The sequence below is a fragment of the Mobula hypostoma genome, chromosome 11 (genome assembly GCF_963921235.1).
Source record: "Mobula hypostoma chromosome 11, sMobHyp1.1, whole genome shotgun sequence".
NCBI classification, from domain to species: domain Eukaryota; kingdom Metazoa; phylum Chordata; class Chondrichthyes; order Myliobatiformes; family Myliobatidae; genus Mobula; species Mobula hypostoma.
Window position 1 is genome coordinate 92,677,887 of NC_086107.1, and position 14,120 is coordinate 92,692,006.

A 14,120-nucleotide genomic window follows, 5' to 3' on the forward strand; every position below is an offset into this window, starting at 1 on the left:
ACACACACACACACACACACACATATATACACACATAAACACATACACACACAAATAAACAGATATATATAGAACATAGAACATAGAATAGTACAGCACAGTACAGGCCCTTCAGCCCACAATGTTATGCCGACCCTCAAACCCTGCCTCCCATATAACCCCCCCACCTTAATCTCCTCCATATACCTGCCTAGTTGTCTCTTAAATTTCACTCATGTATCTGCCTCCACCACTGACCCAGGCAGTGTATTCCACACACCAACCACTCTCTGAGTAAAAACCTTCCTTTAATATCCCCCTTGAACTTCCCACCCCTTACCTTAAAGCCATGTCCCCTTGTATTGGGCAGTGGTGCCCTGGGGAAGAGGCGCTGGCTGTCCACTCTATCTATTCCTCTTATTATCTTATATACTTCTATCATGTCTCCTCTCATCCTCCTTCTCTCCAAAGAGTAAAGTCCTAGCTCCCTTAATCTCTGATCATAATCCATACTCTCTAAACCAGGCAGCATCCTGGTAAATCTCCTCTGTACCCTTTCCAATGCTTCCACATCCTTCCTATAGTGAGGCGACCAGAACTGGACACAGTACTCAAGTGTGGCCTAACCAGAGTTTTACAGAGCTGCATCATTACCTCGTGACTCTTAAACTCTATCCCTCAACTTATGAAAGCTAATACCCCATAAGCTTTCTTAACTACCCTATCTACCTGTGAGGCAACTTTCAGAAATCTTTGGACATATACCCCCAGATCCTTCTGCTCCTCCATACCACCAAGTATCCTGCCATTTACTTTGTACTCTGCCTTGGAGTTTGTCCTTCCAAAGTGTACCACCTCACACTTCCATGGGTTGAACTCCATCTGCCACTTCTCAGCACACTTCTGCAACCTATCAATGTCTCTCTGCAATCTTTGACAATCCTCTACACTATCTACAACACCACCAACCTTTGTGTTGTCTGCAAACTTGCCAACCTACCCTTCTACCCCCACATCCAGGTTGTTAATAAAAATCACGAAAAGTAGAGGTCCCAGAACCGATCCTTGTGGGACACCACTAGTCACAATCCTCCAATCCAAATGTACTCCCTCCACCATGACTCTCTGCCTTCCGCAGGCAAACCAATTCTGAATCCACCTGGCCAAACTTCCCTGGATCCCATGCCTTCTGACTTTCTGAATAAGCCTACCATGTGGAACCTTGTCAAATGCCTTACTAAGATCCATATAGATCACATCCACTGCACTACCCTCATCTATATGCCTGGTCACCTCCTCAAAGAACTCTATCAGGCTTGTTCGACATGATCTGCCCTTCACAAAGCCATGCTGACTGTCTCTGATCAGACCGTGATTCTCTAAATGCCCATAGATCCTATCTCTAAGAATCTTTTCCAACAACTTTCCCTCCACAGACGTAAGGCTTACTGGTCTATAATTACCTGGACTATCCCTACTACCTCTTTTGAACAAGGGGACAACAATAGCCTCCCTCCAATCCTCTGATATCATTCCCATAGACAACACACACATATATACACATAAACACACACACACACACACACACACACATACACACATAAACACATACGCATACATATACACACATAAACACAAACACACACTTACACATATGAACACATAATATGTTGGAGGTACTCAACAGGTCAGGCAGCATCTATGGAAGTGAATAATCAGTTGACATTTCAGGTCGAGATCCTTCTTCGTCAGAACTGGAAAGGAAGGCAGAAGATGCCAGAATAAAAAAGTGGGGGGAGAAGGAGGACTAGCTAGAAAGTGATTGGTGAAGCCAGGTGGGTGAGAAACGCAAAAGGCTGGAGAGGAGAGTGGACCATGGGGGAAAGGGAAGAAGAGGGGCAGCAGGGGGAGGTGATAGGCAGGTGAGGAGAAGAGGTAAGATGTCAGTGGCAAAAGAGGAGGCCATGGACTGACATGTTGGGACGGGAACGGGGATGGGAATTAAAATGGATGGCCACCGGGAAATTCCACTTTGAGCAGATGGAGTGGAGGTGCTCGACAAAGTGGTCCTCCAATTTACGTTGGGTCCCACCAATGTAGAGGAGGCTGCATTGGGAGCATTGGATACAATAGATCACCCCGACAGATTCACAGATGAAGTGTTGCCCAGCCGGGAGGGACTGCTTGGGGCCCGGAATGGAGGTGAAGGAGGAACTGAATGGACAGGTGTAACATATCTGTCACGTCCACTATACCCTGGTATGTGTAACAACAATAAACCTGCCTACCATCTTATTTTAAGTATTGGCAGGATCGGAGTTGTGATTCCTAATCCTTAATTGGACTATTGTGTTCTGTTCTGATCACCTCATTATAGGGAGGATGTGGACACATTAGAGAAGGTGTTGAGGAGATCTGCCAGCATGTTGCCCGGATTAGAGAGCATGTTTTATGAGGATAGGTTAAGCGAGCTAGGGTTTTTCTCTTTGGAACGAAGGATGAGAGGCGATTTGATAGAGGTGCACTGGATGACGAGAGGCACAGAGTGGACAGCCAGAGACTTTTTCCCAGGGCAGAAATGGTTAATAGAAGGGACATAATTTTGAGGTGATTGGTGGAAATGATAGGGGGATGACAGAGGAAGGCTTTATGATTTGCTGTAGAATGTAGGCATTGGCGGTGAACCAGTCTGTATATGCCCACCCCGGCTGTCGTTGCCAACTTGGTAATGAGCCATTTCTCTGACCTGCCGCAATTACACTGAACAGAGACGATTGTTAGTACCACCCCTATGAAGTTACATTGCCATTGCTCCTGCCTATCCATTCTGATCCCTTAACTAAACCTGAAAACTCTAACTGGATTTGGGAGACTATGGATACATTTGACCTTAGAGCATTCTCTTATATTCGAATCATAAGACCACAAGACATACGAGCAGAATTAGTCCATTCAGCCCATTGAGTCTGCAACCCCATTCTCGTGTCTTCTCCCCATAACCTTTGACACTTTACAGTCTCCACTTTAAATATACCTAATGACTTGGCCTTCGCAGCCATCTGTGGCAATGAATTCCACAGATTCAGCATCCTCTGGTTAAATTCCACATCATCTCTGTTTTAAAGGGTTGTCCTTGTATTCTGAGGCTGGGCCCTATGGTCCTAGGCTCTCCCTCTAAAGGAAAGATCATCCCAGGTTCTTCATCAGCTTTGGGCAAGGCCAATGGTTGTGAAGAGTGAAGTACAGACACACAATTTTCTCTCTGCTTCTGACTCACCATACCAGAGATCCGGGTTCTATCCTGACCTCAGGGGCTGCACATTCTCCCTGTAACCTCGTGGGTTTTCCCCAGGTGCTCTGGTTTCCTCCCACATTCCGAAGCTGTGCAGAGTCAGCAGTTTAGTTGGCCTCTGTGAGTTGCCCATGATGTGTGGGTGAGGGGTGTAATCTGTGGTTAAAAATTAAAAGTCTGTCACGAGCCTTGTGGCCCATCAGGCTGGTGCTTATGCCAGTTTCTGTGGCGTGAAGCGACTGAGAGTACGAGACTCCTCCCCGGACAGGATGCCAGTCTATCTCTAAGTTAACCCCCAGCACTTTGCTAGTACCCATTGTCAGCTGGAGCATTGTGTGGTTAAGTGCCTTGCTCAAGGACACACACGCTGCCCCGGCCAAGGCTCAAACCCATGACCTTCAGATTGCTGGTCCAATGCCCTAACCGTTTGGCCATGTGGAGGGGGGAGTGAATTGATGGGGGTGTGGGGAGCAGAGAAACTGTGATTAATGTACGATTGGTGTAAGTGGGCAGTATGGATTCTGAGGGCGGAAGGGCCAGATTCTGTGCAGTATCTCCCTTCAATTCTCTGTGCAAGGGGCTGGTCTTTCGGAGTAGCTGCTTGCAGAGAAGAGAACCACAAGGCAGAGGCAAGAGAAGGCAAAGTGGTGCAGCACATGCCACGACCTCACCACTCCAGGGACACAGGTTTATAGAACATAGATCACTACAGTGCAGGCCCTTCTGCCCACAATACTTTTGCTGACCTTTTAATCTACTCCAAGATCAATCTAACCCTTCCCTCCAACATACTGTAGCCTCCCGTTTTTCTATCATCCATGTGACTAACTTATATATGGGCTTCCGTGAATCTCATGAGACCATGGATTTGCGTCTTGGAAAGTTTCCAGGGCGCAGGCCTGGGCAGGGTTGTATGGAAGACCAGCAGTTGCCCATGCTGCAAGTCTCCCCTCTCCACGCCACTGATGTTGTCCAAGGGAAGGGTATTAGGACCCATACAGCTTAGCACCAATGTCGTCACAGAAGCAATGTGTGGTTAAGTGCCTTGCTCAAGGACACACACGTTGCCTCAGCCAAGGCTCGAACTAGCGACCTTCAGATCACTGGACGAACGCCTTAACCACCTGGCCACGTGCCAACACTGTGCCTATCTAAGAGTCTGTTAAATGTTCCTAATATATCTGTGTCTACCACCACCCCTGGCAGGGTATTCCATGTGCTCACCAACCTGTGTAAAAGAAATACGTTCAATCCTAACCTCGGGCATGGAGTTTGCACGTTCTCCCAGTCACCATGTGAATTTCCTTTGGATGCTCTGGTTTCCTGCCACATCCCAGAACTTTTGCATACTGTTAGGTTCATTGTCTTTAGTGTGTTCGTGGCAGGTAGAATGTGGGGAATTCTATTATGCATTGGGTTGGGTTAAAATCAGTTCTGTTTTCCTGGTTTTAAGTATAAATGTTTAGAGTGACTATATTCTGAGAGCACATTTGTCTAAATGGGTTTGTCTATCTACTTTCTAAGTTAACACTGGCAGAACAGATATTGATTCACAAAATAAAAAATATTAAAATAAATAAATCAATCAATAGGTTTCAATAGGTACATTTAATATCAGAGAAATGTAGACAATATACATCCTGAAATTCTTTTTCTTCACAAACATCCATGAAAACAGGGGAGTGCCCCAAACAATGAATGACAGTTAAATGTTAGAATCCCAAACTCCCCCTCCCACGCACAAGTAGCAGCAGGGCAATGACCCCCTCTCCCCCCACCAGCACTCAGGCATGCAACAAAGCATCGATAAAGACACAGACTTGCAGTACCCCAAAGACTACTCGTTCACCCGGTATTAGACACACAACAGGCTCTCCCTCTCCTTAATAAGAGAAAACGAGGTGTCCCCATTTCACAGCGAGAGGAGAGACATAACAAACAACTCATTGATTTATGTTCGAAGTCTGTTGCATCTCTTAAGTTTGAAGAGAATATGGATTGAACAACATGGCTTTTGTCTAGGATTCATGTAAATGTGTGCTGATGCTTGTCCTTTGTCAAGAGAGATGTGCTTCTGTGCAGTGTGACTCTGTGAGTCTCACAGAGCAATTCACCATCCCGTTCTCCCTCAGTACCCCTCATTCTCCCTCATATACCCCTCGATTCCCTCAGTGCCCCTCATTTTCCCTCATATGCCCCTCAACTCCTTTAGGTTCATCTACTACCTACACTAAAGAATGATTATCCTACTAGAACATCCTTGGGATGTAAAGCGGCCATTCTTCCTTTGAACCTTGTGGCCAAAATGTTACGTAGGTGCAGACAAAAATGACAACGGAGTAGTATGATTGAACGTTTTTACTGAGCTGTCTTAGTAATGGAACACAATGCACAGCTTACAGAACATCTGTCCTGGGACCAGCTCATAACTGCCATCACAAAGGCAGCACAACAGTGTTCGTAGAAGTTTGCGCAGATTAGGCATGTCACTAAAAACTTTGACAAACTTCTATAGACGCGCAGTGCAGAGTATCCTGACTGCTTGCATCATAGCCTGGGATGGAAGCACCGATGCCCAGGAATCGAAAAGCCTACAGTAAATGGTAGATGAAGCCCTGTCCATCACAGGCAACGCCCTCCCCATCAGTGAGTACATTTACATCGAGTGCTACCACAAGAAAGCAGCATCCATTGTCCAGGACCCTGATCATCCAGTCTATGCTCTCTTCTTGCTACTACCAGAATCGAAATCCTTTATTATCGCCAAGTCTGTGGACACATACAGGGAATTCGATGTCGGTTTCCCTGAGCTCTCGCTGTACAGAATCAAAAAGCAAACAAAACAATAGCGCAAATAATCGTGAACTATATACAATGAGGTATACCTGTGTATGTACAGGTGGACTTGGTTTATAATAGACTAAAATTCAAGTTTTCATAAGACTGATGGCATTCAGAAAGAAACTGTTCTTGTACCTATTTGTCCTGGCATACAGTGATCTAAAGCACCTCCCAGAAGGAAGGAGTAGGAACAGGTGATGTCCAGGGTGTGATGGGTCTACAATGATGCTGCTTGCTCATATAAGTCCTGGATCGAGGGCAGCTTCACACCAATAATCCTCTCCGCAGCCCTGACGGTTCTTTGGAGTCTATTCTTGTCTTGTTTGGTAGCTGATCCAAACCAGACAGTGATGGACACCATTGGACAGGAGGTGCAGAAGGCACCATAGGTCTTACACCACCAGGTTCAGAAGCAGTTATTACTCTATAACCACCAGTCTCCTGAACCGACACAGATAATCTCATTCACCACAAAGCCGAACTGATCCTATGACATACTTCCAAAGACTCTGCAACTTACGTTCTCAGTGTTCTTTTTTATTTGCACAAATTATCTCCTTTTGCACATTAATTGTTTGTCAGTTTGTGCTTATGTATAGTTTTTCATAAATTCTGTTGTATTCACTTTCCTGTAAATGCCTACAAGAAACAAATTTTATTTTGACTTTGACTAACCAAGGGCAATCCTCTTCCTTCAGGAGAAGGCCGACCTAGGTGAGATCAACTTCTCTCTGTGCTACCTGCCAACAGCCGGGCGACTCACCATCACCATCATCAAAGCCACCAACCTCAAGGCAATGGATTTAACCGGATTTTCAGGTAGTTTCACCAGATAAGCTTACCTGCTCTCCTTTCAGCCGAGGCAGTTACACACTCTGACCCCACTTCGGTTCACTCACACTGCTCCATCCCACCCCCACACAATAATAGAGCGCTGATGTAATCTATCACACGCCTGTCTCCACGTGAAGGAGGGAGGTGGGAGAAGCCCGACTATAGCCTTGTCTTCCTCCACGACGAGGCCACTCTCAGGTTGAAGGAACAACACCTCGTATTCCATCTGGGTAGCCTCCAACCTGACTGCGTGAACATTGATTTCTCTAACTTCCAGTAATATCTCCCCCATCCCACCTCCATCTCTCTTTTTCCATTCTCCATTCTGGTTACCCTCTCACCCCTTCTCCTCTCCTCCCCTGCCCATCACCACCCCTCCTCCTTCACTAACTCCCATAGTTTACTGTCCTCTCCTATTAGATTCCTTCTTCAGCCCTTGACCTCTTCCACCTATCACCTCCCAGCTTCTGACTTCCCACCCACCTTTACCCTTCTATCCCTCAGCTTCTGACTTCCCACCCACTTTTACCCTTCTACCCCTCAGCTTCTGACTTCCCACCCACACACCTTACCCCTCACCAGGTCTCACCTGCCAGCCTGTACCCCTTCCTCTCCCCTCCCCCACCTTCTTACTTTGGATTGTTCCCTCTTCCTTTCCACTCCTGACGAAGGGTTTTGGCCCAAAGCATCAGTCCTCCACAGATGCTTCCTGGTCTGCTGAGTTCCTCCAGCAATTTTCATGTGCTGCTTGGGGCGATAACTCCTGGCTGGTTTCTGTGTACTGCTTCTCCCTGCGTAGGGTGCCGAGGCCAATTACAGCAGGGGTCGGTGGGGGTGGGACTGGTCTCTGCGAATATTGGGGTGAGTGAATCAATGGGCTCAAGGCTTTGGCGTACCTCAGCCCGAGAGATGTCCCAGCAGCCTGCTCTCCTCCTGCAGATCCCTACGTGAAAGCCTCGCTGATATGCGAAGGGAGGCGGCTGAAGAAGCGGAAGACATCGATAAAGAAGAACACGCTGAACCCGGTGTACAATGAGGCGCTGGTCTTCGACATTCCCAATGAGAACATGGATCATGTCAACGTGATCATCGCCGTCATGGACTATGATTGGTGAGAACCCCACTGGGCAAGCGATTCCAGTTTGTTATCTCCTGTGGTGTCTGAGATAAGATTGACTCTTAAAGTCCATGTGTGCATAGGGTTAATAGCGTGTGTACGTGTGTGACGTACATCTGTGCGTGTTTGGCAAACATATGTGTAAAAATTAGCTTTAGTTGTCAGGGATGTCAAAACATATAGTGAAATGCGTCGCTTAAATCATTGTTTGTCACATGCTTGCGAGCGTTGTCATGCTTCCAGTGCCAACATAGCGTGCCCACAAGTCACTAACCCTAATTCGTACATTTTTTTTGGAGTGTGGGAGGAAACTGGAGCACGTTCACATGGAGAACGTACAAACAGCGGCCAGAATTGAACCCCCGATCACTGACATTGCAGTAGTATTACCCTGACCATTATGCTATGTGCCGCCTGTAGATGTAGGAGTGTTTCTGTGCAATTGGTAGTACATCCGTGTGTGGATATGTTTGTGACAGCGTGTGTCCCACACATACTAACTCTTCCCCCCCCCCCCCAGGCACAGTCCTGCGCACGCTGACTCTCCCTCAATTCTCATTCGAGAGGCGACAGGTCTAAAGGCGCGACACTGCCAGTAGAATCCAGAGTTTAGTGCGCAAGCCTCTGTCAGCGAGATCAAAGCCTCGACCTTCTGGCTTAGATATGAACACGCAGTGCGCTAAGAGGCCTGTGGTCGAATGAGTTCCTCCCCATCCAGAATGTGTGGCGCCACCTACAGGCTGCCACCAGCACATTCTTGGGTCCGTTGGTTCTTAACGCAAACGATGCATTTCACTGTATGTTTCGATGTACTTGTGATAAGTAAATTAGTCTGAATATGAATCCTCATTTTCATCAGCTGCTCCGAGTTAAAATTCGGCCTCAGTTTGAGGAGACAATGTCCTATCTGAACACTGTGTAACTGGCTACAATGGGCCATTTGATCTAGTCTCTGGGAACATGGGTGTTGCAATGTAATCAGGTGAATATGTGAGAAAGGGTGGTCAGCAAACCCAGTCAGTCTGATCTGCACACTTCCATATTAACCCTTCCCTTCCCAGAGCCACACTGATCGGTCGTTTCATCACCTACCTACCATCCAGCGCAGTCTGTACTCTCAATGGCCAGGTCAGTGGGGAGAGGCCATTTACCCCCTTTCAGAGCCATGCTACCCCTCTATGAGGCAGATTTTAATGTTATCAACTGCAGCTCTTATAGGGAGCAAGACCGATGCCTGGATAAGTAGTGATGGTGAGTGTAGGGATTTGACTGAACTTTTTCTCATAACGTATAGCGGGTCAACAATGATTTATTGAAGGTGGTGGAGATTCTGCAGTTGCTGGAAATCTTGAGCAACACAGACAGAATACTGAAGGAACACAGTAGGTCAAGCAGCATATATGGAAGGGAGTGAACAGTCAATGTTTGAGGTCCAGTCCCTTCAGCAAGCGTGGGAAGAGATGAATAGATCAGGAGAAGAAAGATCCTTTTTGATAAAAACCGGACATCCCAATGAAGTTTTATATGATATGTTCAAGTTCACTGTCATTCAACTGTATAGATAAACGAAACGATGTTCCTGTGGGACCAAGGTGCAAAACACAGTATGTATATCGCATACAGTACATAAAATAATTTTAGCACAATAATATTAAGAAATAATAAAGTAAGTGTTTTGCAGATGTACAAGTTGACATGAAGTGCATATATGACATATTGTTAAATAGAAGGTTCAAAGTTCAAAAGTTCAAGGTGAAATTTATTATCAGAGTACATACACATCACCACATACAACCCTGACACTCTTTTACTGCAGACATGCTCAGTAAATCCATAGGATAGTAACTGTAAACAGGATCAATGAAAGAGCAAGAGCTTAGAATACAACAAACTGTGCAAATGCAAATATAAATAAATAGCAATAAATAACGAGAGCATGAAATAACAAGATAAAGAGCCCTTAAAGTGAGATCATTGGTTGAGAGGGTATCTCAGTAGTTATCCTCTTTTGTTCAAGAACCTGATGGTTGAGGGATAGTAACTGTTCCTGAACCTGATGGTGCCGGTCCTGAGGCTCTTGTACCTGCTACCTGATGGCAGCAGTTAGAAAAGAGCATAGCCTGGGTAGTGAGGATCTCTGATGATGGATGCTGCTTTCCTATGGCAACATTTCATGTAGATATGCTGAATAGTTGGGAGGGCTTTTACCAAGATAGACAGGGCCGAATCCACTATCTTTTGTAGGATTTTCCACTCGAAGGCATTGGTGTTTCCAAACCAGGTTGTAATGCAACCAGTCAAGACACTTTCCACTACATACATATAGAAGTTTATCAAGGTTTTCGCTGACATGCCGAATCTCCTCAGAGTCCTAAGTCAGTCGAGGCACAGTTGTGCTTTCTTTGCAATTACATTTTTATGATGGGCCCAGGACATGTCCTCTGAGATAGTGACACCCAGGAATTTAAAGTTGCCAACCCTCTTCACCTCTGATCCTGCGATATATTATTGTACAACAACATAATGCTACCGGCACTGTCGTTCTGTGTGTAGTGTGTTCTGGGTAGTAGCACGGTGCTCAGAAATTTCAGCCAGAAGGGAGAAGCTGTTACCCAGTCTGGCAATCCTTGTTCTTATACTACGCTGCCTTCTTCCTGACGGTAGCAGGTCAAAGAGATTAAGGGACGGGTGGGAGGGGTATCTCACAATGCTGAGGAATCTGCGAATCCAGTGCTTTGGTGTATATCTTGATGGTGGGAGTTGGGGGGGATAGAGAGAGACCCCAGAGATTCTCTCAGCACTCCTGACAATCCATTGCGGCGTCTTGCAGTCAGATGCCTTGAAACTCCAATACCTAATGTTGGTCAGCACACACTCAGTGGTTCTCTGGTAGAACGTGATTACAATGGGGACTGCGAGTTGCCAATATAGGGACTTGGGGAATTGCTAACATAGTTGCCACTTTACACATAGCAGAATTCCACTGGAAGCAAAGATAAAGTAATTCCTTTTCTATTGACATTGATTGAAGACTTACTGTTGCCTGTGATTCTTTGAAGTAGTAACATTGAATTTCACCTACGATTGGAGGCAGTGACAATGAGATTTGCCCGTGCAGAGGCTCTCTTGATACCTCGCCAGTAAGTCAGATTGGATTCTATCCTTAAGTCACAACTTCCCAGCTTAAAACAAGATGCATTGGAGAGGGTCCGGGGAAGGTTCATGAGGATGATCCTTGGAATGAAAGGGTTAGGAGCATTTGATGGCTCTGGGCCTGTACTCACTAGAGTTTAGAAGAATGAGGGGGAATCTCATAGAAACCTATCAAATATTGAAAGGCCGAGGCAAAGTGGACATGAAGAGGATATTTTCTACAGTGGGAGTGTCCAGAAGCAGAGGGCTCAACTTTGGAATATTGCATCCCATTAGAACAGAAATGGAGAGGAATTTCTTTAGCCAGAGGGTGATGAATCTGTGGAATTCATTGCCACAGAAAGCTAAGGAGGTGAAGTCATTGGATATACTTGAAGGTTGATAGCTTCTTGATCAGTAAGGCCATTGAAGGTTATGGGGAGAAGGCAGGACAGGGATAAAAATCAGCCATGATGGAATGGCGGAGCGCACTTGATGGGCCAGATGACCTAATTTTGCTCCCACATCTTACATTCTAAGATCAGTAAACAGCGTCATAGCGTACAGCTCTTTAGTGAAAGGGGGAGTATGTCAGGCAGCATGCGCTCAGACCCATGGCTGTGCAGTGGAAGCTCCGTGTGCGGAGCTCAAAGTTCAAAGTAAATTTATTACCAAAGTACATAGATTCATATTATTGCAGATGTTCACTGAAATACAATAGAACCAATGAAAAACTACACACAAAGAGAGACTGACAAACAACCGATGTGCAAAAGAAGGCAAACTGTGTTAATACAAATAAAAATAAACAAATAATACTAGGAACATCCATTGTTTGCTCCTTGAAAGTGCTGTGCATAAATCCAGGGCAAAGGTCAGGGACCACACGATGTTCTGGTCCTTTCACAGACTTTAAAAGCAACTCCAATTCAATGTGAGGTTGGAGATAATAAAAAGAGAGAGATCTGTAGGCTCTACTTTGTATTTTCTGCAGTGTCTCCTTTCTAATCCCGGCCACCAGTTACAGGTAGCTTTTCGCCTTTTGTGAGGTTGCTATCTTTGGGCTGTGTGCTCCATTTATTATTGGTATGTAGCCATTAGCTGGAACTGTCTGGTCTACACATAATTACAGAATTCTTAGTGTAAAGTAAGATCTCCTTGCAATATCATTGTGTGTGGTTGGCACAACAGTGCAGTAGCTTTACATTCGAGGTTCAATTCTTGCGGCTGTCTGTGAGGACTTTGTACGTTCTCCCAGCGACCGTGTGGGTTTCCTTCAGGTACTCCAGTTTCCTCCCACAGTCCAAAGGTGCTCAGGATGGGGTTCATGAGTTGGGGACATGTTATGTTGTTGCTGGAAGTGTGGCGATACTTGTGGGCTGCCTTCACCCCATCCTCGGACTGTGTAGGCTGTTGATGTAATTTTCTCTTTTTATTGTATGCTTTGATGTGCAGTACTAGACGCATATATATAGAGCTGGGGGGCCTAAGACTTTTGCACAGTACTGTATTTGGCGATGTGGAGCAGAGAGCAAGTTTGTAAATCTGGCAGGAGCAAAGGGCGCTGGGAATGGTGAGGGTGGAGTGACACGGGAAGCAGCGTGGGACAGGTGGCAGCGAATGAGTGCCAGGGACAGGGGGCGGTGTGGATGTAGACACACCCAGCACTGAAACACCAGGCAAGGTTATTTGGTTCGAAACAATTGGTTGATTGATCATTACAGAATGTCTCTCTGGTGCTTCCCGCTCCCTCCCCTCTCCCTTCCACTTTTCCCAACCGTGGCTCCCCTCTCTCAGTCCACAATAGAGACCCGTATCAGAAACAGGTTTATCATCACTTGCATATGTTATTAAATTTGCTTTCTTATGTCAGTAGTACAGTACGATACATAAAATTACTACAGCACTGTACAAAAGTCTAAGTACCCTAGCTTTATACAGTATCTGTGCCTCAGAGTTTTGCTCAGTTCTGTACATGTGACAAACATAGCTAATCTTAAAACCAGAAGATCATAAGATATAGGAGCAGTATAAGGCTATTCAGCCCAACTAGTTTGTTCTGCTATTCCATCATGGCTGATTTATTGTCCCTTTCAACCCCCATTTTACTGTCTTCTCCCCATAATTTTTGACACCCTGACTCAAGAACCTATTAAAACTCAACTTTACATATATCAAATGACTTGGCCTCCACACCCATGAATTCCACAGACCCACCATCCTCTGGCCAAAGAAATTGCTCCCCATTTCTGTTCAAGATGGCATCCATCTTTTCTGAGTCTGTGCCCTTCGGTCCTAGACTCTTGCACTATTGGAAACATCCTCTCCACGTCCACTTATCTTAAATCCAAGATCGGAAGATTTTTGATGGGTCAAAGATACGTGCTTTGACCTGGGGGGATCGAGGGATTTAGATCACAACTCATTCAGAATTGTGATAGATTATTTGAACAGCCTCTAGAAGCTGAATGAAGCTCCTCCGGCCCCACTAAAATGCAAATCGTAAAGAGCATCAGCAGTGATTGAAGAGTTAATTCAAGTGATTAGTTAAACAGCTCAGCGCGTAAACTCTGCTTCTCATGACAATGGTAGAGGGGGTGAGTTTCAATCAGCCAAGGTTTGATTTCTTTTAAATGTTAAGCATTTTAATCATTATAGTGGTGGCAGTCTGTCAGTGGGAGTTCCTTGGCTCTCTGTCAAGAAGCGCGAGTTACTCACAGAAACAGAAGAATACTATCTCTCAGCTTCTCGAGGGCGTACGCACCACTCGGCATCCAGAACCCAAGGTTCTTCCAAAAAATTCTTGGATTGAGATTAGTTCGGTGTGTGGTGGGTGGTCGGAGGAGTTCACTTCTCAATAGTCTCCGCAGAAATGTTTTTACATAATGGTTTCTCAGTAACAACCCCCTCCATCCCTGGGCTGGC

At 45.7% G+C, this 14,120-nt stretch overlaps 1 protein-coding gene across 1 annotated transcript in view; it reads left to right on the forward strand.

The window, feature by feature from the left end:
• The window catches only part of syt3 (synaptotagmin III), a 146,292-nt gene that overhangs the window by 98,813 nt on the left and 33,359 nt on the right, over positions 1-14,120 (forward strand). Inside the window, exons 5-6 of the mRNA XM_063062532.1 lie at positions 6,811-6,931; positions 7,886-8,057. Of these exons, the coding sequence (XP_062918602.1) occupies positions 6,811-6,931; positions 7,886-8,057 (293 nt within the window). The remainder of the gene's footprint in view (positions 1-6,810; positions 6,932-7,885; positions 8,058-14,120) is intronic.